This window comes from Mytilus galloprovincialis, chromosome 1, assembly GCF_965363235.1.
Source record: "Mytilus galloprovincialis chromosome 1, xbMytGall1.hap1.1, whole genome shotgun sequence".
Lineage (NCBI taxonomy): Eukaryota > Metazoa > Mollusca > Bivalvia > Mytilida > Mytilidae > Mytilus > Mytilus galloprovincialis.
The window spans coordinates 2,496,722-2,520,667 of NC_134838.1; the positions used below are offsets into that span (position 1 = coordinate 2,496,722).

Below are 23,946 nucleotides of genomic sequence, written 5' to 3' on the forward strand. Positions count from 1 at the left end.
AAGGAAAAGTGTTTGTCAAAAATTTCCTCACAGGAAAAAGTATTTCCTCCAAGGAAAATTTGAAGCTACAAATTTCCTCACAGGAAAAAGTATTTCCTCCAAGGAAAATTTGAAGCTGCAAATTTCCTCAAAGGAAAAAGAATTTCCTCTAAGGAAAAAGAATTTCCTCTAAGGAAATAGAATTTCCTCAAAGGAAATAATTATGCAGCAAATTCCCTAAGGGAAATCTTTTTCCCTTGAGGAAAAAACAATTTCCCTTGAGGAAAAATCTTTTTCCTTCAGGGAAATTTGATTTCCCTTGAGGAAAAGTACTTTTCCTCTGAGGAAATTGTTGAAAAAAGGGGCATAACTTTTTCAACAGTGGTGCTAGATCCAAAAAATTTTAGGACAAATATCAGGGAACCAATACCAACCAAGTTATCAACTTTGTTTTGACTTAACTCCAAAAATTAAGGTGACAACTTTTGCACTCAGCGGAATTGCAAACTTATATAATGTTTTTAATTCTAAGACTTTAATTTCTAACAGGAATTACAATTGTCCCACTTTGAAATATGTAATTATGTAAAGACAGTAGAAGTACAAAATATGTCCGAGTTAGAATAATATATATTTAATATGCGTGTTTTTTTTTTTTTTTTTTTTTTTTGTTTTCTTCTTTTATATAAGTCTATATTCTTCATATTCGTAAGGATGTCCATATTTTATAAATGAGACATATATAGAAGTCATCCCTTGCAGATGTATGACAAGAAAAAAGATATAGAATGAAATTCAAAACAGTGTGGCTGTGGCCATTGATTGACACATGAAATTCATCCATTGACTGGGACAATTTAGGTGAACGTTTGTATGTAACGACCACTGTTCACTATGTACTTTTTAAAAACACTTAAACTATGGGGTCACCAAAGGTTTTCAACACCTTAATAAAGTAATTCGAAAAATTAATCAGAAATAACACGATGTTTTGATTTATATCAATTATATAAATCAAAACTTAAAAGGTTATTCCTGATTAATTTTTCGAATTATTTTATAATTAAAGGCGTTAAGAAACCTTTGGTGACCCCTCAGTTTAAATGTCTATCGTAGGTACGTCGTGAACAGTGGTCGTTACAGACAAACGTTCACGTAAATTGTCCCAGTCAATGGATGAATTTCATGTGTCAATCAATGGCCACAGCCACACTGTTTTGAATTTCATTCTACTAGTACACAGTTAACTCGTAGTTATTGACAAATTCATATCTACAATGATTGTAAATCATTCAGAAACAGATTTACCCTTGTTCCGTTACTAGTCTAAAATCATGCAAACATCGTAATAATGCTCCAAAATACCAAATCACATATGAAAAAATGGAAAACAACACGTTTAATAATTTATTGCGTCCAAAGTGCTTTTATGAATATACCTTCATCAGGAACGCTCAAACGCAAATATTTGAAATCCGAAGATGTATAAGTACCGAAAATCGTTGAAGAGCTATATGTCAAAAATACCTAAATAAATAGCCAAATTCATATAAAGCCAACTTTGTCTGAGGGAGTTGAAACCTTAGTTTCATAATAATTTAAAAATTTAAAAACGGACAATTTTAGTAAAGTGTGTTAAATCATGTCGGTACCGAAGCACTGACTACTGAGCTGATGATACCCTCGGAGACTGATAGTCCACCAGCAGAAGTATCGACCCCGTGATGTAAAAAGTGGAACACAACACGTTTAATAATTTATTGCGTCCGATATAAGGTACAAGGATTATAATTTAGTACGCCAGACGCACGTTTCGTCCACATATGACTCATCAGTGACGCTCAGATAAAAAAGTTATAAAGCCAAACAAAGTTGAAGAGTATGAGTACCCAAAATTCCAAAAAAATGTGCCAAATTCGGGTAAGGTAATGGGAATTAGAAGTATACTTGTACTAGTCATTTTGTAATACTTATATGAAGGGAAAGGGCATTACAGAAATTATATGCAACCATGTATATGTATATCAACCAAAAGATTACACTGCATGTATATTTTTTTTTCTCAAGTACATGTATTGAACATTTTGGTTATTAAAATTATATTTTCAATGTGTTACCTCGTATATATGTGGACGATGTTAATGTATTGTCTATTGACTAAGTTTCATGGGCGTATTAGTTCAAGGCAAAAATTTGATCAGTCAAATAGCTAGGTGGAACCCCGTATATTTTGAAAAATTTGTAAAACTAATCCAGAATTTTTTAGAATGATATTGAAATTTCCGACACGTGTTTTTTTCCACATTTCTTTCAAATGATAATTAATGTCTCGTGATAGATTATACAATGCTGTCAAGATATATTATCCGCCATCATTATGGGAGCATACAAATAAATAGCAATTTATTAATCAAGATCTGTTTAATATGATTACACATGAAATACAAAGATATTGCCAATATAGATAATTCGTAAATCATTTTAAAATGGTTAGATATCAAAATCAGAGAAAAATGTCAGTGATCCATATCGTCATGGTTCACAATTGTGTCCATTGTCTACATTTCTAAGAACTCCCTGGGATTGTGACTTATCGCTTATCTCAAAGGCAAAGGTCAGCACCTAAATACAATAACACTCGTTATGCTCAAGGGAATTTCTGAAAACAAAAGTTCTGTGTATTCACATTATTTGTACAACTCTCCTTACTGATGCCATATTTTGGAATTTCTGTGACCTAAATGGTTCGTGAAAATAAATATTTTATTATACTAGTATAGTATAGAAATAAATGTTAATATAATGTTCATCTTATGAAGAATATTCAATAACAAAAAAAATCTTAGCTTTCGTAATCCAAATTTACCAAATCAGGCATTTAAAAGATAATTGTGACAAAAGGGGGTAAACCAGGATAACACCAATATTTTTCTCTCGTTTATTTTTTTATATATATTTACATCAATGAAAAGGTAGGGGTCCATGCATCATCTGCCGAAGTCTTGGTGAAATTCACCGTTTCATTTTATGTTAAGGGTATATTGAATATAACCATTTTTGGGGTACCCTAAAAGACGGTTGAAACACTAGTTGGTATATATGAATGTGTGTTTTTGCAAATTTTGTCATTAGAAATACCCATGACTGTTTAAGCATACAGAAGAAACACATTTTTAATTAAATCTGAAATATTATCCATAATGGTACTTATAGTCTGAATGTAAAAAAAAAAAAATTTTTATTATAATTATTGATAAGACGAAAATTCTAGCCACCTCAGGTAACTTTTTTTTTTCAACCCTTTCCAGAAAAAAGATATCGTTTAATACCTACCAAAAAATTGCTTAAATTTCATTGGTTATCAATCTTGAAAATTGTATATTTTTATCAGATTTGACCGTTTGAAATTTTCAAAATTTTTAGACAAGTCAACTCACAACGCACAAGAAAAAGAAAAGTTTTAGGACAAAATTCATTTTCGACCTGCAAAACCTTTTACAGGCTGTCGCACCTACAAAACATTCTACAGGTTGTCTTTGCATTCTTTTAATGTGCATAAGTCAAAATTGAACTGTCCCAATCATAATTGTAAAATCAATAATATTCAATATGGGACGAGTACCCTTGGGACGAATTTACATATCACAAATATATAGTGGTTTCTTTCTAATCAGTATTTAAATCACTAATATGTTAAAACGCATGAATGATTTTCAATACATGTGTACGAGTTGTCTCCCATGTACCATGTCTACCGTCTTAAATATGCTCTTTATTTTGTACTTGTATTGATTTTCCTCACAGGCTTTGAAAACGGTTTCCATGCATTAACGTCAACTGCAACTTTTCCAACACTTAACGTAGAATCTTGTTTGTTGTTAGACATATCATTTTCTTTATTCTTGTTGACAAAATTGTCATTTTTGTTTTTCTTTGGTTGTTTCTTTCGAATGTTAACTGTTTTCTTTTTAACGTTCAAACCTTTAGCTTTTGTCAATGTCTTCTTAGATTTATTCTTTATTGATAGATCATCGTTTTTATTATTTTTGACTTGTTTGTCCTTTCCTTTATTATTTTTGACTTGTTTGTCCTTTCTTTTATTATTTTTGTCATTTTTGTCTTTTCCTTTATTATTTTTATCTTCTTTGTCCTTTCCGGTCTTACGTTTAGCAGAATTTTCTTTTGTGTCACTTGATGTATCACGTGAATTTGACCTGCAACATCTACAACACCCAGACTGTGATTCAACATCATCATCGTCTTGAACCCTGTTTCTGAAAAAAAAATTATAAGGTTATTGACTATTCAAAACACACTCAAACTTATTAATTGCTAGCGTTTATAAAATCTGCTGCAAAAAATACCAAAAGAAAATCCAAACTCATAAGTCGTCGATAAATTGAAAATGCCATGGCTAAAACGAAAATCACCAAAAGACAAACAGCAGTATAAAACAAATAAAAACAAAATACAACATACAAAACAAAAAGAAAAAAAAACACACACAAAAAATTACAACTGTACAGCACATAAAGAGTTATGGTTAGAATATTAGACTATGCCATTCAAAAGAAAAGGCAGCAATAGCTAATATTAACACCACAATTATATTCATCATTTGACCGAATTTAGACTGCTTATTACCTTTTGATTTAAGTAGTCGTACATTTGTTATTTAGAATTACTTTATATGTTTTCTGTCTATGAAGAAATACATAAAATTCAGTTGCACCCTGATTAACCTGCGTAGCGGGCTATTTTTAAGAGTGCACCACATTTTTAATGTTGTTTCGAATAGACAGAGAAAAAAATTACTGGCATTCCTTACAATTAAATTCTTAATTCCATTTTAAGACGGAGTAAATCGTGAAAAAAATCTTGATGACGTCACGGTCACATGACAAAATTATGTCTATGAGCTGATAGACAAAACACTGGCAGCCAATCAGAAGACGTGTTACAACCAAATTTAAATTATATTCAATTATTTGCAACTTTACCTTTTTTTGTATATATGAATAAAGATAACAAATATTTCAGATTTGGTTTATCGGATCATACTTTGATCTTCAAAATTTCTTTTTCCAACGCTTGGTAATTGGTTGCTTCATTTTGATGATTCATTCTGTTTTGATCTGTAGTCACTTTAGTATTCTAATCAATTGTAATCTTTGATTCTTAATTCTTATATTGAAAATACTCACTTGCGACAAGAATATCTGCAGCAAAACACACAGAGTATTGCCAATACCACTATAAACAATATCAAAACAACGGCTCCTATGATGTAAAAGTAAGCTACAAAAAGATAAAATTACTAAAATACTGAACTCCAAGGAAAAGTCTAGACGGAAAGTCCCTAATCAAATCGTAAAATTAAAAGCCTAAACACATCAAATGAATGGATTACAACTGTCGTATTTCTAGCTAGGTACACGCATTTTCTTATGTAGAAAAAAATCATATGAGTTTAGAAAATTTACTCGATTTCTTTTTCACACTATTGAATAAGAACTATAAGATTGTATGTAAATTAAGAAATAATTCATGGAAGCCATAGCTTTGTTTGAAATTTACACATGGACTGGGCCGTGATATTCGAATTTTATCCTGAGCGTTAGCGAGGGATAAAACTAACGAATATCACGGCCCAGGCCATGTGTAAATTTACAACAAATCTAGGGCTTCCATGAATTATAATTAATTTTGATTATAATAGGACATATAAGTTCATTCAAATACTAAAGCGAGAGTGGGTATGCCGTGTGTGAAGCTGTTCTTTTTTACTCCTTGTTAGATAAAGCTCAAATATTCTCATAAATCTTTAGCTTGCATTGATTATTTCGTTAATAACCGCTTGAAAAAAATATGTTTACTTCTCAAACCCAATATTTCCGATTTTTTAATTTACATATTTTCTCGTGAGCTACGGTAACCGTCAAATCCAAAATTGACATTTCGTAACGAAGGAGCTGCCATGTTGACTCGCTGAAATCAATTGCAATAGAATAGAAAACAAAACAAAACCTACCTCAGAATTCCATTTTAATACAATATTATACGAATTTCGATGGTTACAAAAAAGTTTATATTTTTGTGACATTGACTAAACATTGTTTTTATACTGCAACTTAAATTAGTATATTGATAGCTTTTAAAATCGTAACATAAATATCAAGTAATAGTCAGGTTTTCATTCCTTAATGAACCCCTGATTGTAGAGAAAGTGTTCCATGATGAAATTGGCATTGCACAAAGTATAGCTGTGTTACTATATTTAGGAAATAAACAAAACTAGTTGCAATATATTAATTCTTTTTATCATGCATCCGAATAAGAATAAAAGTTCTTTAAATTTGTTTTATTACAATTTCTTATACAATAAAATTGGCAAAGCGTTTGCAAAGTAGGTTCAAATACATGTGGATTTACGTGGGAGGTATATTGTAACATCCATTTATCTCTGAGTCGGCGCTGAGTATAGATATATCGAGAATTTTCACACAGTGTTGTTTACAAAGCGAAAGAAGCACGTCATATTAGAATGAATAATAACTATTGTACTTATGCTGCTTATGAATCAATACTAAAAGTTAAGCTGAGTCTCCACTCTCGTATTCTTATCATGTTTATTTAAATTACGAGGAAAGCAAAATGTCGATCTTAAAATACCACGATTTATGAATTGTGGCTTATAAAGCAATGGAATGGCCACAGATGGGTTCTGTATAAAATTAATAATTTTTTAAGGGCAAACGGTGGCCTATACATGTAGCTGCTATGATTGGCATTCATACCACATTATAAATAAATAAGAATCATGTTTGTGTGTAGCTTTGTTATGCACTACTCACACTAAACAATTTAAATACTTCAGACTTCAAGTTTAATTTTACATGTTGACATTTGGTCTAAAGAATTGATCGTTGCGTTACAATTCATCTGCAGATATGTTATTGCGTAGTGAAATAAATATAAGCTTCACTTTTGTAAGTTATCACAAAAATATATAATTCCAATTGCATTCTTCTTAGATGTAGACAAGTATACGAAACAATGGATGTTATCAGTAGATTGAATTCAACTGAATACTATTTTTATATACATACGCACATGCATGGTCTACAATTTGTCGATACCTGTATCTCGGCATAACAAAAGGTAATTTTGTTCTCCGACTGTTAATCACGTTTTGGATGTCGGATGTGTACTGATTGACACTTTTGTCTTACATGCATTATTTTTTAATTAGTCATAATTGACTTTGAACAAGCTTTCAGTAACAGCGAGTACTCTCAGGGGTTTCCTTGGTACCTTTTTGTTATGGGGAGGTATAAGTATCCGTCCACGTCTACTGTTTTTGCTAATGTATTTCTGCTTTTCATCTATCTGACTATTAAAGTCTTTTCAACTGATTTGTAAACATGTAGTTTGTTTATATTCTTTACTGTTACACCACTGTCCCAGGTTGTGGGAGGGTTCGCGTTCAATCTAGTTTTACCCCGCCACATCCTGTATGTGCCTGTCCTAAGTCAGGAGCCTGTTACAAGTATTTAATTGTAGTCATTTATATACGGTATAATATTTGTTTTTCGTTCATTATTTTATACATAAATCAAGCTTTTTAATTTTATTTGAATTGTTTCAATTTTGACATTTCGATGCATTTTCTAGCTGCCTATGCAGTATTGGTTTAACTGTTCGGTAATCTCTGGTTGTTAATCTCTGTGTTATTTGGTGTCTTGTGGATTGTTTTTTCATTGGTAATAATACCACATCTTGTTATTCTTATATACATATATATCTTACCATTTGACAAGAATGATAGACTGCAGGACGGATATTCTCCAACCCAGGCACCGGAAGTGCACGTGACCGTGGGGCTTCCCGACATAACATAGTTTTGTGAACAGACGTAAAAAACTTGTTCTCCAGCACTATACGATGATTTTACTGGAACATAATACCCATTAGAAATACTTTCTGGCACAGTTGTGCACGCCATTTTGGAAATTACACTACTTTGAAAATATCATTAATATAGTCCAGATATTGATATGAATACTGATTCACAAGATAGCTGAGACCTACCGATAAAAACCTACGTCTTCTTTTGAAATAAAAGTTAAGAAAATTGATTTTTGTAATTATACATATTATTAAAAATTCAATAAATTTGTATGTGGTATTAAAGTTTAAAAGAATGAAAGAAATAATATTTTAATGACTTGATAAATACAATATCACAGTATAAGAACAAATAGCCACAAAATTTCTTTTCAAAATGAAAGAAACATATTCAAATTGATCATTGTTTATGTTTGCAAAACGAAATTTAAATAAATATATGTATTGGTATCTATTCATTTAATTTAGTATACAGAAATAGACTGTGTGTATTTAAACCTATGTCAAACAAGAAACAAAACTAAAACAAGCTGATCATATTTCATTGTTATCGATCCATATAACATTGGGCTTTTTGTCGTCATCTGTGCATTAAATATATACAAAAAAAGAAGACGTGGTATCATTGCCAATGAGACAACCGTCCACAAGAGACCAAAATGACACAGAAATTAACAACTATAGGTCACCGTTCATCCTTCAATAATGAGCAAAGCCAATACCGCATAGTCAGCTATAAAAGGCCCCGACATGACAATGTAAAACAATTCAAACGAGAAAACTAACGGCCTTATTCATATAAAAAAAATAAACGAAAAACAAATATATAACATATAAACAAACGACAACCATTGAATTGCATGCTCCTGACTTGAGACAGGGACATACATATATATTATCTCCCTTTGGTGCAAAAATGGTATTTTTTGTAATTAAAATTGAAATATCTTTTTTTACTCATCGGTGACCAATATTTTTTATTATTGTTTTCAAATAAGCTATAGATTAACTAAATAATTGTAAAATTTAAGCGATTTCTGTAATTAAATTCGTTTTTTATTTCGATATTACCTCTTTTTCTCCTATTAGTTCAACAGAAAAAAGTACCTTTACAAAAATGTATGCTTCTTTCGAAGGCAGATTGTGAGCGTAAATGATCGGTGACCCCCCTTTTTTATTTTTACTTTTTTCTATTAGGTATAAGATAAAGTTCATTTATAGAAAACTTTAGCGAAATCTTATATTAAATAAAAAATTTGATTTAGACCCGCGAGCCCCTTTAACTCATCAGATTGACAAAAATACAAGTGGACGTAGCCGGGTACTTGTACAGCTCGACAACAAAAAGACACTAAAGCCTATTACGAAACTAAAATCCCTTAACTGATGGTTTGTTACTAAGTTTGTGATTATGGTGTTCGTATAAGTTCCGTGAACATGGAAATCATTGCATACATTAGAGTTTTACTAAAGAGATTTTTGCAAATAGATATAGGAAGATGTAGTGTGAGTGCCAATGAGACAACTCTCCATCCAAATAACAATTTAAAAAAAGTAAACCACTATAGGTCAATGTACGGCCTTCAACACGAAGCCTTGGCTCACACCGAACAACAAGCTATAAAGGGCCCCAAAATAACTAGTGTAAAACCATTCAAACGGGAAAACCAACGGTCTAATCTATATAAAATAAAAAAAACGAGAAACACGTATAAATTACATAAACAAACGACAGCTATTGTACATCAGATTCCTTTTGTCAGATTTAGAAAATGAAACTAAGACAAGGATGCAACTGCACCACATTGTACACCAAAATTTCGTAAAGTAAATATGCAAAACATATAAATCTCTAAAATATTATTGTACTGATAGAACCAAGTGTTGAAATTTCAAGTCAAACAATAGAAATCAATATATTTTTATTATTCGTATCTATTAACTAAAATACAAGTAGATACAATCCCACTTTATACATTTTTTTTTAATAACAAGTTACTAGTAGTTTTTTTTTTTTTTGGGGGGGGGGGGACATTTGACAAAAAAGAAATGGAACTTCAAGAGTTAAATCTAGTTTGACAAATATAACGTAAAATTCACCAATAAATTAAATCTACATATTTACAGTCACAAAATGACTTATTTTGTACTAGTATTGATATTTCTGATATCATGTGTATGTGGAAGCCATATTCTACGAGGAACTACTTTCTGTCGGCGTCGTTCTACTATGAGTAAATCACGAACGGGTAGAGTAGAATCAAACGTCGTCATAGCGTCCTGTCGTCGATTACATCTTTTCACTTGATGGAAATATTCTTGTACTATTGCCCAACCTCTGGTTTGTGTCTCTACCTTTAAAAAGAGATTTAACAAACAAGTTGAAACAGTTTTAAGCCTTCCTTTTGTTAATTTTACTACATCTATGCTGATTTACAAAACAACTACACGAGAAAATCTAAATACAAGTGAAAACACATATATATTGAAACAATTTGTCAAGTGACATTTTTAAAATTCAATGTTTTGGAGTTTAGTATGACGTCCATTATCACTGAACTAGTATACATATTTGTTTAGGGGCTAGCCGAAGCACGCCTCCGGTGCTGGCCGGCAGTTTCTCGCTGCATTGAAGACCATTTAGTGGCCTTCGGCAGTTGTCTGCTTTTTGGTCTGGTTGTTGTCTCTTTGACACATTCCTCATTTCAATTCTCAATTTCATATTTCCTTTTTTTTTTTTTACTTTTCGTCGAAAGGGGATTGTGCGGCAAAATGCTTACATTTCTGAGATCGTTCCGAGTTTTTGGTAGGATTCGTGTTGCACAGTTTTAACTTTCTATGTATTATACTTTCGACTGCTTGTATTTTGTCATAGCATTGTCAGTCCCTCTTCTGCATATGAGTGATCAAAGTTGATACTTCCGCAATATGTATTCTTATGTAGATAGGTTTCAATATGACGTAGTTTGAATTTGAAATTCAGTTATTTCTAATTTCTAATGGCCGCTAGTTTGGAGGGGTGAATGGTGAATTGTCCATTATGACGAAACAAATTAAAATATGAGGTATACACAATTCTAAGAAGAGATCCTTATTAAATCAATCAAGTTGGTTTCTGCTGACTTGTGGTTGTAAAATAAAACATCAAAATGACCACATAAGGGAAGTAACTGCTGCATAATTGTGCCAATCGATACCTATCTAGTATTAGGCAGCAACCATTTGATTTTCTGGGGGGGGCTATGGTTTTTTTTTCTGGACAAATTTTTTTTTTCGCCTGTGGCGAAAAACAATCTATTTTTTTCGCGACAAGTCAAAAACAATTTTTTTCTTTCAATTTTAGCATTACATATAGTGGCAGCTGAGGGTGAAACAAACAATTTTTTTTTCTCAGAATCAAAAACAAATTATTTTTTTCTCCAAAAACTGGAAACAAACTTTTTTTTCCAAAAAAAACCATAGCCCCCCCCAGAAAATCAAATGGTTGCTGCCTTAATAGAAGAGATACTGATGTAGTTTACTTACTTACATGCTGCTTCAGGTTGGAATTATTGTTATCCTTCACTTCAAACATTTGAGAGATTGCTTGATTCTGTAAACAGGGGAAAATTATAATTCAAGCTATATATATGATATTTATATCTTTCATATATACTTGAACACACCCGTGATATCGCGGGTCCGTGACTGAATTAAAGTATATAACTATGCGCAAGCCTTATTTTAGTATTAGTATTGTCATCTGATAAAGTCATGCCGATTATAAGATACACAGTTTTCTCTGCTTTCAAATCGTTCTGTTTGAACACGTCGAACTGGAACTTATCAATTATTGGTAATATTAATTATTTGGAAAACAAAAGGTCCAGGAATGGAGTATTTTTTAATCAACAGCATTGTCCTATATTAGTTATAAATAAAGTTGAATTCTTTGATTCGCTGTTTTACGTCATGCCCGCTAACAAATTGAAAACTGTACCTATACGCCTTATTTTTAGTCCAGATTTTTAGTATTGTTATCTTAGAAAGTCTTACTGATTAAAATACTACAGTAGGTAACAATTTGACAATTTAGTAGTGTCAATCCTGTGATTATGACCCGTGTATATAGCATATTAATCCTGAATACACCGTTTGGTGGTGTGCCTGTCAGATGCGGAACGTACAGATAAGGTAATATGTAACAGGTGAATATACTATTGGTATCGGTATCGGACTCGACTCGGAACTTCTTAATTATTGGCAATATTAATTACGTGGAAAACAAAAGGGCCTTGAGTGGTGTAATTTTTAATCTACACCTTTGTACTATATTAGTTATATATAAATTTGAATTCTTTGATTCGTCGTTATTACGTGATGACGGCTGACAAATTGGACCTCGTAATATATTATAGATGTGTCATTTCACCTTATTGACAGTTAAAACTAGTTATTCTACATCATAAGTATTCAAACAGTATGGTTGAAATAGAGCTTTTCTACACTCGGAATTCTAACATAACAGATCTGCATTAAGTATTTATTTATGTTTTGCTCCGTTTAAGAGGTCTCGCTGTGACTATGAGATGAAGCAGTAATTTAAGTGCTGCCCCTTAGCTTTTGAGTGAAGGTTGCTGATGTATTCATTAAGTGTCATGGATTGATAACCAAAACCTATATGTACCAATTCAGTAAACGATACATAATATAAAAAAAGAAGATGTGGTATGATTGCCAATGAGACAACTCTCCACAAGAGACCAAAATGACACAGAAATTAACAATACAAGATCATTATTGAATTTCATCCGCTATTTTTGGATGTGTCTATTACTTTTCTCTGTTCTTCGCAGTTATTTCTTGCACACTCTAATTCTTATAGTCATACGTGTGTAAACTAACATTGTCAAAATTGTCAAAACTGTTGAATATGTGTGTATAACAATGGAAACTGCTATTTTGTGTGTTAATGTTTAAAGAAATGCTAACCTTAGTTGGTGTTTCTTGTACCATATTCATTTTATCAGACATCGATGTTACACTATTACTCGCTACTTTTTGCTCATTTCTCGGACGCTTCCTTCGACAACATCCAGCATAACGATAGCAACATGAACAGCCTTTACCTGCTCCTCCACCTGTGTGGTCAATCATTAAATTAGGGTCTACTTTTGGACTGCTGAAATAAAATGAGAAAGAATCTGGTCGTTCATTTCAACATTTAGTTACAATAGTTCATTACAATATTATATTATTAGAATGTATTACATTTTTGTTATATCCCTGCCATGCCCATACTAACCTATAAGTAAAGACATTATTTATGATTTAATAACTGCTTATTAATGCAAGGATAGATATTTCGTGCTTCCTTTATATTCGCCATTCGAAACAATCAATATGTTTTAATCACGACAATTAAGTCCACTGATACTGACATTCTCGGCACGTACACTTGAAAGGACAAATGTCCAAATAACCAAAACAAAAATATAACGTTATTACACATACCCAAACAACTTCCATAGAACTGCGGCTAAACAAGCCAGGAGTAAAATCACCGCTAGGACTGCTGCCAAGCCAACCATTGCAATCAACCAAACAGGTACTACAAAAAATTCACAAAACGGATAACAACTAATCTTTGATGCATGCGGATAATATAGTTGAACATTCTCTAAATATACATGATATGGCGTCACCTTCACATACGTCTTTTCATGTTTACACGAATGTATGTAATTGTCAAGGACATTTAATTATGACAATGTTAGCACTGTCAAAAGTGATAACGGAATGACAAATTTCAAAATATCTTAAAAAAATATTTCTGACATCATTTAGAGGAATCTTGTATTTAGACGTCTGGATAGAAAGCAACAGCACCCTGTCTACTCTGAATTCTTCTTTCTGTTGAAGGTTACGCATCTAGTGAACACGGAGCAGATTTCAGTTTTAAAGTCCCCATGACCTTACAAACTCAGAAGGACGTTGATGTCCTATTTTTTTCTAGTAAAAACAACTAAACTTTATTCATTGACCTCAAATATTTTTGGCTGCTCAGATTGGAACTAAAAGAAATATTTTTAAGAATTGCATAAGTTTCTTTTAGTTGCACCATTAAATGAGTCGCGTTGTGCGTATTAAGTTGCAAGGGTGTATCCACATTTGCATTCAGAGCGGAAATTTTAATCATGTGACAGTTTGCATTCAACCAGTTATTTGAACATTTGTGTTTTGTGTCATTGAACCTTGTATGGAATGTTATATGTTTGGTTGAACCTGTTAATAAGGACATAATTAAAGAAAATCATGACAAGAATTTTTTTTTTTTACATGACCTTATTTGTAAATAAAATACAATAAATGACTGTACTTTCATCTTGGTTATTGGTGATATCTAACCAATACTGGTTGGCTGAGTTTATTAGCGAACATTCAGGAAGTGGGCTTGACCATTGTCCATTGTAACAGCCGATCTGTGGACTACCATTGATTTTGTATCCAGTATTACAGGTATAAGTGGCCACATCGTTAACAACCTCGCTGGTGCCACCTGATATAGCTGGCGGGTGTGGACAACTCATCGTGACTAGTCAGCTTATCTAAAAGTATGTTGTACTGTCTGTAAAACGTTACAAATAAACATGTTTAATTATTATATATATCATACTTGTAACTTAATGAGGAGGCCTTTCTATATATTCGTGTTTTGCATATTATATTTTTACTTTAATTGTTTGTTGGTTACTTTAAGTCATATAGCATATTTTTTTGGGGGGGTGGGGGAGGGGGGGGTTGAAATGTCCTTCTTTTTTTTTTTTAATCTGAAAACACCCTAAATTCCGCATATTTGACTTTCATCCTTTTTGAGGGTTGAATTAACTATCTTTCACACATATTATGAGATATAAAAATCGAGATATTGATCAAAAAGCATCTTTATTTTAACTCACCTGGCCCAAAGGGCCAAGTGAGCTTTTCCCATCACTTTGCGTCCGGCGTCCGTCGTCCGTCGTCCGTCGTTCGTCGTCGTTAACTTTTACAAAAATCTTCTCCTCTGAAACTACTGGGCCAAATTAAACCAAACTTGGCCACAATAATCATTGGGGTATCTAGTTTAAAAAATGTGTGGCGTGACCCGGCCAACCAACCAAGATGGCCCCCATGGCTAAAAATAGAACATAGGGGTAAAATGCAGTTTTTGGCTTATAACTCAAAAACCAAAGCATTTAGAGCAAATCTGACATTGGTTAAAATTGTTTATCAGGTCAAAATCTATCTGCCCTGAAATTTTCAGATGAATTGGACAACCCGTTGTTGGGTTGCTGCCCCTAAATTGGTAATTTTAAGGAAATTTTACTGTTTTGGGTTATTATCTTGAATATTATTATAGATAAAGATAAACTTTAAACAGCAATAATGTACAGCAAAGTAAGATTTACAAATAAGTCAACATGACTGAAATGGTCAATTGACCCCCTAAGGAGTTATTGTCCTTTATAGTCAATTTTTAACAATTTTTATAAAATTTGTAAATTTTTACTAACATTTTCCACTGAAACTACTGGGCAAAGTTCATTATAGATAGAGATAACTGTATGCAGCAAGAATGTTCAGTAAAGTAAGACGTACAAACACATCACATCACCAAAACACAATTTTGTCATGAATCCATCTGCTTCCTTTGTTTAATATTCACATAGACCAAGGTGAGCGACACAGGCTCTTTAGAGCCTCTAGTTTGTTTTTAAAGTAAATTTTATTCTTTCAGCACTTTTGAAATTGGCCCTTTTGTGATGTATGGAATTATGGAGTGCATATTAATTTAAACAAAAAAAGATACTTACAGTTTTACGAATATGGAGACTGTTTGTTAATCGTTTATGATATGATTAATTCGCACACTGAAAGTTTTCTATATTTTGAACATCCTGTTCATTTTACTCCTTGTAAGGGTTTGAAATAAAAAAAAATGTTTCAGGTTTTAAATAATATTTTCGTTTTTAAATTAATTTCATATTATTTTTGACATTTGGACTCTGATTGCGTTTATAATATCCAGTTGAATTAACCGTAAAATTTTAACTTACTATCTCCTATTTTGGTTTCAAATGAGAATCTGCAAATTCGTTAAAATTAAAGATTTTACGTAAAATGTCTTAGTGTCTTTTTCTTTAATACTATAATAATTTCTCTGTATTTGTACGTATACAGTTATATGTCCAACATGGAAACGCCTTTAGCTCGTTATGGCCATGAAATAGTCATTTTGTTAGTTTCGTTAGTGGTATTTTTAAATTTTACAATATACTGAATTGAAATACGAAAATCGTTTTTTAAATGTTCAAAGACATGGAAATTGTATCTTTATCTTCTTTTGCTAATTTGAAGCTACGTATTTGCTTAATAACTACTGCATGAAATTGTTTTTCATGGTTAATGTTTCCTTTTGATCCCATAGAATTTAATCTAGTCATATATTGCACGGTCATGTTGTCTGATGCATACACATTATTTTGCCTATTATTTAAAGGACAATCGAGGTTAAAGATGATTCAGTAAAAACGGCAAAGTTCCTTTTGTTGTGCTCAACTACTAAAATTCAGATACAATAACATTTAAAATATACATTATTGTCCCGCTAAACTTTGACACTCTTGATTCAAGGAACTAATTGGAAAATTATTTAATGTAAAATTAAACACAATAACAGATATCTACATATAGAATGAAATTCAAAACAGTGTGGCTGTGGCCATTGATTGACACATTAAATTCATCCATTGACTGGGACAATTTAGGTGAACGTTTGTATGTAACGACCACTGCTTACTATGTACTTTTTAAAGAAACTTAAACTATGGGGTCACCAAAGGTTCTCAACACCTTAATAAAGTAATTCGAAAAATTAATGAGAAATAACACGATGTTTTGATTTATATCAATTATATAAATCAAAACATAAAGGTTATTCCTGATTGATTTTTCGAATTATTTTATAATTAAAGGCGTTAAGAAACCTTTGGTGACCCCACAGTTTAAATGTCTATCGTAGGTACGTCGTGAACAGTGGTCGTTACAAACAAACGTTCACGTAAATTGTCCCAGTCAATGGATGAATTTAATGTGTCAATCAATGGCCACAGCCACACTGTTTTGAATTTCATTCTAATACTTTTTTTAAAAGTTTCCCACAGTTCAAACGTTGTAGTTGAAAGAACCATGACATGCAAATTGTGGTAATCTTGTACCAGCTATAATATCAGAAAAAAGAAAGGATATGGCGTCTCCATTCATGACACGCGTTCAGTACATGCACAGCAAAAACTCACAAAAAGGACAGATTATTTAGAAAGAATATTTGAATAATAAACATATTTATTTCATATATTTGTATCTTAAACTGCGGTATAGTTATGTCATATTTGATATTCAGTCAGGAATGGTGCGTTTATTAGTACATAAAGCACCAAGTGGTTGTTTTCTGTTATTAAAAATGTTGTATCATCATGAATCATCCATGCATATACATACTTTTAATTCTTCTTTAAACTTTATACCTACTACAAGTTATACGTATGTTGAATCTATTTTAGATCTAAAATAATTTCTAGTGAACTTCTTTTTTACTTTTGCTTTGGATCCAATTTTGCAGATTGTTGGCCAACTGTTTGTATTCGTTTCCAATCTGTATAGACTTTCCTGTTCTTCTGAAACGTCATAATGTCGAGCAGGTACTTGTACCAAGAAGCCTTTCTAACAGTAACAACGTAATCTAATACACTAATACAGCAAATACAAAATCAACAACGTAAAGCTTTAATTATCTACCGAACCATCAACTACTTTAAAATGTTAAATATGTCCCCTGAATAATAAGAAGGCTACGCTCAATGAAATTGATGAAACTTAAGCGCCAAATACCAACATGAACTACTTCAGCAGAGAACAGATGAAACGCCGATATAAACTACTTCAGCACATCACAGATGATAGGTCAACGCCAACATTTCAGCACAGAACAGATGATAGGTCAACGCCAACTACCTCAGAACAGAACAGATGATAGGTCAACGCCAACTACTTCAGCATAGAATAGATGATAGGCCAACGCCAATTACTTCAGCATAGAACAGGTAAGGGGCCAACGTCAACTACCTCAGCAATGCACATGTGAAATGTAAACACGAACTACCTCAGCACAGAACAGGTAATGGGCCAACGTTAACTACCTCAGCAGTGCACAGGTGAAACGTAAACATGAACTACTTCAGTACAAAACAGATGATTGGTCAACGTTAACTACCTCAGCAGTGCACAGGTGAAACGTAAACATGAACTACTTCAGTACAAAACAGATGATTGGTCAACGTTAACTACCTCAGCAGTGCACAGGTGAAACGTAAACATGAACTACTTCAGCACAGAACAGGTAATGGGTCAACGTCAACTACCTCAGCAGTGCACAGGTGAAACGTAACATGAACTACTTCAGCACAAAACAGGTAATGGGCCAACGTCAACTACCTCAGCAGTGCACAGGTGAAATATAAACATGAACTACTTCATCACAGAACAGGTAATGGGCCAACGTTAGCTACCTCAGCAGTGCACAGGTGAAACGTAAACATGACCTACTGCAGCACAGAACAGGTAATGGACCAACGTTAACTACCTCAGCAGTGCACCTGTGAAACGTAAACATGAACTACTTCAGCACAGAACAGGTAAGGGGACAACGTCAACTACCTCAGCAGTGCAAAGATGAAACGTAAACATGAACTACTTCAGCACAGAACAGGTAATGGGCTAACGTTAACTACCTCAGCAATGTACAGGTGAAACGTAAACATGAACTACTTCAGCTCAGAACAGGTGATGGGCCAACGTTAACTACCTTAGCAGTGCACAGGTGAAACGTAAACATGAACTACTTCAGCACAAAACAGATAATGGGCCAACGTTAACTACCTCAGCACAGAACAGGTAATGGGCCAACGTTAACTACCTCAGCAGTGCACAGGTGAAACGTAAACATAAACTACTTCAGTACAAAACAGATGATTGGTCAACGTAAACTACCTCAGCAGAGCACAGGTGAAACGTAAACTTCAGCACAGAACAGGTTTTGAGCCCGCTTCAACTTCTTCATCTCAGTATAGGTGTTGGGCCAATTTCAGCACATAACAGGTGTTCGACCAACTTTAAAACCCTCAGCGCAGTACATGTGTTTGGCCAACGCTAAATTCTTCAGCACAGTACAGCAGGTGATGGGCCAACATCAACTACGTCAGCACGTTACTCGTGATGGGCCAATGTCAATTATTTCAGTACGGTGCAGTCGATGGACCAACGTCAAATATATCAGCATGGTATAAGTTATAGGCCAACGTCAACATACTTTAGCACGGTACATGTAATGGGATAACGTGAACTACTTCAGTACAGCTAGTACAGGTTATAGCCCAACGTTTCAAAACGAAAGGTTCTATAGATTTACCTAAATATTGCTTCCATTAATGGTGAATACAACAAATGACGAAATGTAAACATGATGAGAGTATTATAACGTTTAAAGGCAAGGCGTATTTTCAAATCACAACACTGGCCATGAAAGCCACAAAAAAACGGAGATCAGATGTGGATGCTAGCAAATCACATGTTAACTACATTCGGTATATATATGTGTATCCAGACAGATATCGATGCCACATTAACACCTTCCCAATAATGATATAAAAAGGTACCACCGAAAGAGAAGAACTAAACGATAAAGAATACCATGTCTAAACAAACAATTCCTTTACTTCAGCAGATAAAAGCTCACATTAACGTTTACATAACGAGTATACGTCCCCGAACGTAATCTTTAAATCTAAAAACACAAGAATGATGTCGTGTATCTGCAGCATGGTAGACAAAATATTAACTGAATGTCCTGACAACAATGACTGAATATAGTACAGTTCAAGCGCTGAAACTGGCCAAGTTCTCGCATATCTGCGTCCTCCTAAGGCTACAGCTGATTGTACTATCGGTATGTGGTGTATGCATCGCGCTGACCATTACACTCAGAAACACTGTTACAACCACCAATATTTCATTAGAGTTTCATTTTAAATGGAAAATTGACACTCGGCTACATTAATAGCTTATATATTTATTTTGCTTTGTTATTAATTTATCTGATCTGGTAGGCAAGTCATTAGTTAATGTCCCTGTGATGATATACTTTTTACTGCTATATTTTGTATGGTATTGCTTGAATACTTTTTTTAGTTCATTGTACAAGGATTCTGTTGGTTACTTATTCGAATTTTTATGGATGAAGAAGAGGTATTTTTATTGTTCCTGCATGAGTGTGTTGCAGTTGTCTCTCTTCGTTAACTTTAAATTATAAACACGGTGAAACATTCTGGTAAATGACTAGTCTCGATCAGTTCAGTTCAGTTTCTTGTATATTCCTCTATTAATTGTGGAGCACTACCCAAAGGGTATAGTTTTAGCAACTATGTACACCTTAAAACATAAGGAAACATTTAATTATATACAGATGACTGAATTTTGTGATAATAATAAATATACTAAATAATAAATATCATAGTTAATTCATAGGATTGTCATCATACATTTTTAAAAAATATATAATAATTCATATGTGCTGGGGTGTAAGAAAACGTTAGGTAACAACTGCATATATTTACAAATAAGAATTAAAATGGTCTCAAATTAAACTTACTTATAATTATTAGTTATTAAGAGTGCTATACATACATCGGAATCTACAATGAAAAGGTTATTTTATAAGACTTATGTAAAAGGGTTGGGGTTTGAGAAAAAATAAGCTATAATATTAAAATAATTTTTCTTCACAGCTTAATTTACTATAAGGAGATCTTGTCATTATTCTTTAAATTATAACTGTTATCTTAAAACATTTAAAAAGAGCAGATTTATTTTAAGATCTTATAAGTAATAAAATAGTAAGATGATATACTATTAGTAAGGAACTATTTTATTTTTAAAAGGTTTTCTTATACTGTACTTGTGATCAAGTTTTTTTTTATCCTTTTCGTGCGCAGCAAGTGCATCTCATAACACATATTTCTAGCCTGTCCCAAGTCAGGAGCCTCTGGCCTTTGTTAGTCTTGTATTATTTTAATTTTAATTTCTTGTGTACAATTTGGAAATTAGTATGGCGTTCATTATCACCGGACTAGTATATATTTGTTTAGGGGCCAGCTGAAGGACGCCTCCGGGTGCGGGAATTTCTCGCTACATTGAAGACCTGTTGGTGACCTTCTGCTGTTGTTTTTTATTTGGTCGGGTTGTTGTCTCTTTGACACATTCCCCATTTCCATTCTCAATTTTATTAGAGTTTCAATGTTTTCATACACAGTTGAGTTGTCCTTGCTAGTACAGTCCATTATGAGCTGCAGTAAATTCCCTTGTTGTATGATATTCTTGTATGTTGAGGTATCAATTTCATCCATTGTCTGTTCGATTTTTGAGCAATACTTAGATCTTATTTGCTCTAATTCTTTGCAGTGTAGAATAAAATGTTCTAGATCTTCATTTCCCTGTTCACAGATTGTACACATCGGGTTAACTTTTGGATCGAACTTAGCTTTTTTGGCTTGGAATATGTACGTTTGAGTACTTATTCTTGCTTTTATTTCTCCTGCCTTTACATCTTTACTATTGTTTTCACACTTTTCCATATATAATGAGCTTCATTTAATGGATCACCCAGACGCATTATGAATATACTTTGATTTGTAAAATTCAAGCGTCTGAATAACCGAGACTAGTAAATGACAGGCAACCTTCACCCTATATAACCCCGATACAGATGAATCCGGACGTTGACGAGTTCGAATCGAACACACCCTGTACCACTGAGTTCAGACAGTAAAGAATTGATACTTTTTAAGAAAATCCAATATCTATTCTTCGGATGTTTTGCTCCAATATATTCTTTCCCATAATACTCATTACATACTAAAAGGTTTTTCAAATACGTGACATTTTATACACAAACGTAAAAACAAAATGCACGACGATATCAATGATAAAACGTGCTCGGTATTATTAAATATTCAAAACTTAATGTATCTCGTGCCTCATAATTTTTTAAACATACATTTTTGTGTATACAGGTTGTGTGTTCGCTAATTCATGTTTAATGTCGCCATATTATGTATGTGCCTGTCCGAAGCCAGGAACGTGTAATACAGTGGTAATACCTTTTTGTTTACCATTTTGTGCACAAATTAGACCGAAGTTTTCTCGTTTGAATTGTTTTACATTTGTCATTTCGATGTGTTTAAAAGCTGACTATGCGGTGTGGGCTTTTCTCATTATTGAAGGCCGTACGGTGACCTATAGCTGTTCACTTTTGTGTCGTGCGATTTCTTGTGGAGTGTTGTCTCAATATCCACATCTTTTTTTATATAGACAGCAATCAAAAACAATCAATGAACTATAGGCTTTTGGCCTGAATCTCAGAGGCGGGTACAAGGGGGTCAAGGATGACAACAGAGTGACATTAAGGCTAAATAATATATATATACAATGAAGATGTAACTTATAACCAGCACTAATACTGTTTTCTTAATGTGGAGATATAACGATGAAGAGATAATTCTTAATATTAGCTGGTTTGCTTTCTTCGATTATGTTTTTTTTTATATTTGTAAACGTTTCAAAGTTGATACTGAACATTTGCTGGATCCCTGTATTTGTTAATGACACGCGTACGTAATGGTTGATTATTGATTGCTTAACGTAAGCCCTGGAAAGAGGCTCTCTGGAATCACGTCAGGGAAGTTTGAAGTTCCAGGCTCTCTGGAATCACGTCAGGGAGGTTTGAAGTTCCAGGCTCTCTGGAATCACGTCAGGGAGGTTTGAAGTTCCAGGCTCTCTGGAATCACGTCAGGGAAGTTTGAAGTTCCACTGGATAAAATAAGGACACAAATATTGTCTTGAAACAGACCATTTATGGACCCCTCATAATGTTTTTGCAAGGGTTCGTACAGTGTAGTGAGCATGGTGCTCTTATTACACAAGACATTGGATCTTGTTAAAATGTATTCCCATTCCGACCAGACGTGATGGCGTACTTTTACGTCCCACATAGCTATAGGGTTGACCAACTTCGACCAGGTTTTACTACCGGTCGGAAAAAGAAAATTTGTTATTTGGATGGAGAGTTGTCTCATTGGTACTCAAACCACATCTTCCTATATCTATATCTACTAGTAAATTTCTCACTCACTCTAGGCCTTTGCAAACTTTTTCATAGATAAAAAAAATGGCTACAATGTAGAAAGTTTTGCTGTACCTGTTAAATAAGAACATCACTTAACATTTTTACAATATATACACGCTTATGAGACCACAAAGATCGTACGTCTTCTTGATACTGTTTGCTTATATTTGGCATTGCATCAATCTAATTAAAAACCGATCTCTCATCGCTCCCGTTTTCTGATATGTCGCGTGGGAGATCTAACGAAACCCACTTTGAGGTCACATGTTCAACTTCTTTGACTATAAGTTAACAAAAAAAAATACAATAAAATACAGAAAAAGGGTAACCAATGACATCTCAAATACCAAAGTAAGAAAGTGATTTGTGACGGTTTTGTCAACGAACTGTACAGCGATTATTTAAAAACGCACAACAAAGTCGACACATTTGGAGGAACGAACAATACAGTTAGAGAAAACTTATTTAGTATGATATTGCGTTTATTCTAAGTTCTAGGGAACATTTGAAGGCACGTACATGTAGTAATTCAACGTATAGTTTTTTTTTTATTATTGCTTAAGGTATTAATACGCAAAGATGTATCCACGAAAAGATATTCAGCATTGTTTATCGCATAAAACGTATGAAATTGCACCATGTCCGTGCGTTTGCATCTAGCAGTTTTATTAGACAGATAATTTATGTGGCAATTTTTTGAAGCAAAATCAGTCAATGTACAGAGACACACACACAGTTTTCCGTACATACAAATTTTCGCTAGTACCTTGCAAAATAAATGTCAGTGCGAAAATTTAACAAAA

General features: G+C 33.1%; 2 protein-coding genes across 3 annotated transcripts; both read right to left on the reverse strand.

The window, feature by feature from the left end:
- Positions 1 to 3,509: 3,509 nt before the first annotated feature.
- On the reverse strand, positions 3,510 to 8,072 carry LOC143068059 (uncharacterized). Its single transcript, XM_076241844.1, has 3 exons — positions 7,789 to 8,072; positions 5,184 to 5,277; positions 3,510 to 4,253 (listed from the first exon to the last, which is right to left on the reverse strand). Exons 1-3 carry the CDS (start codon positions 7,982 to 7,984, stop codon positions 3,752 to 3,754), a joined length of 792 nt encoding a protein of 263 aa, XP_076097959.1. The 5' UTR covers positions 7,985 to 8,072; the 3' UTR covers positions 3,510 to 3,751.
- A 1,840-nt stretch (positions 8,073 to 9,912) lies between these two features.
- On the reverse strand, positions 9,913 to 13,560 carry LOC143068127 (uncharacterized). Of its 2 annotated transcripts, none has more exons than XM_076241967.1 (4): positions 13,381 to 13,560; positions 12,859 to 13,048; positions 11,417 to 11,479; positions 9,913 to 10,242 (listed from the first exon to the last, which is right to left on the reverse strand). In XM_076241967.1, the coding sequence occupies exons 1-4, from the start codon at positions 13,455 to 13,457 to the stop codon at positions 10,027 to 10,029; spliced, it is 546 nt and encodes a 181-aa protein (XP_076098082.1). In that variant the 5' UTR covers positions 13,458 to 13,560; the 3' UTR covers positions 9,913 to 10,026. The 2 variants fall into 2 exon arrangements, with proteins under 2 accessions (XP_076098082.1, XP_076098169.1); XM_076242054.1 differs by having other exon boundaries at positions 11,413 to 11,479.
- Positions 13,561 to 23,946: the final 10,386 nt, after the last annotated feature.

Bases quoted from the DNA above. Each gene is read 5' to 3' on its own strand.
- LOC143068059 (XM_076241844.1), bottom strand. From the start codon at position 7,984: ATGGCGTGCACAACTGTGCCAGAAAGTATTTCTAATGGGTATTATGTT. The intron at 5,278-7,788 runs GTAAGATATATA...ATCTTTTTGTAG, and splicing joins TCTATCATTCTTGTCAAATG to CTTACTTTTACATCATAGGA. The intron at 4,254-5,183 runs GTGAGTATTTTC...TTTTTTTTTCAG, and splicing joins TGCAGATATTCTTGTCGCAA to AAACAGGGTTCAAGACGATG.
- LOC143068127 (XM_076241967.1), bottom strand. From the start codon at position 13,457: ATGGTTGGCTTGGCAGCAGTCCTAGCGGTGATTTTACTCCTGGCTTGT. The intron at 13,049-13,380 runs GTATGTGTAATA...ATTTTATTTCAG, and splicing joins GTTCTATGGAAGTTGTTTGG to CAGTCCAAAAGTAGACCCTA. The intron at 10,243-11,416 runs GTAAGTAAGTAA...CTCTTTTTAAAG, and splicing joins ATTCCAACCTGAAGCAGCAT to GTAGAGACACAAACCAGAGG.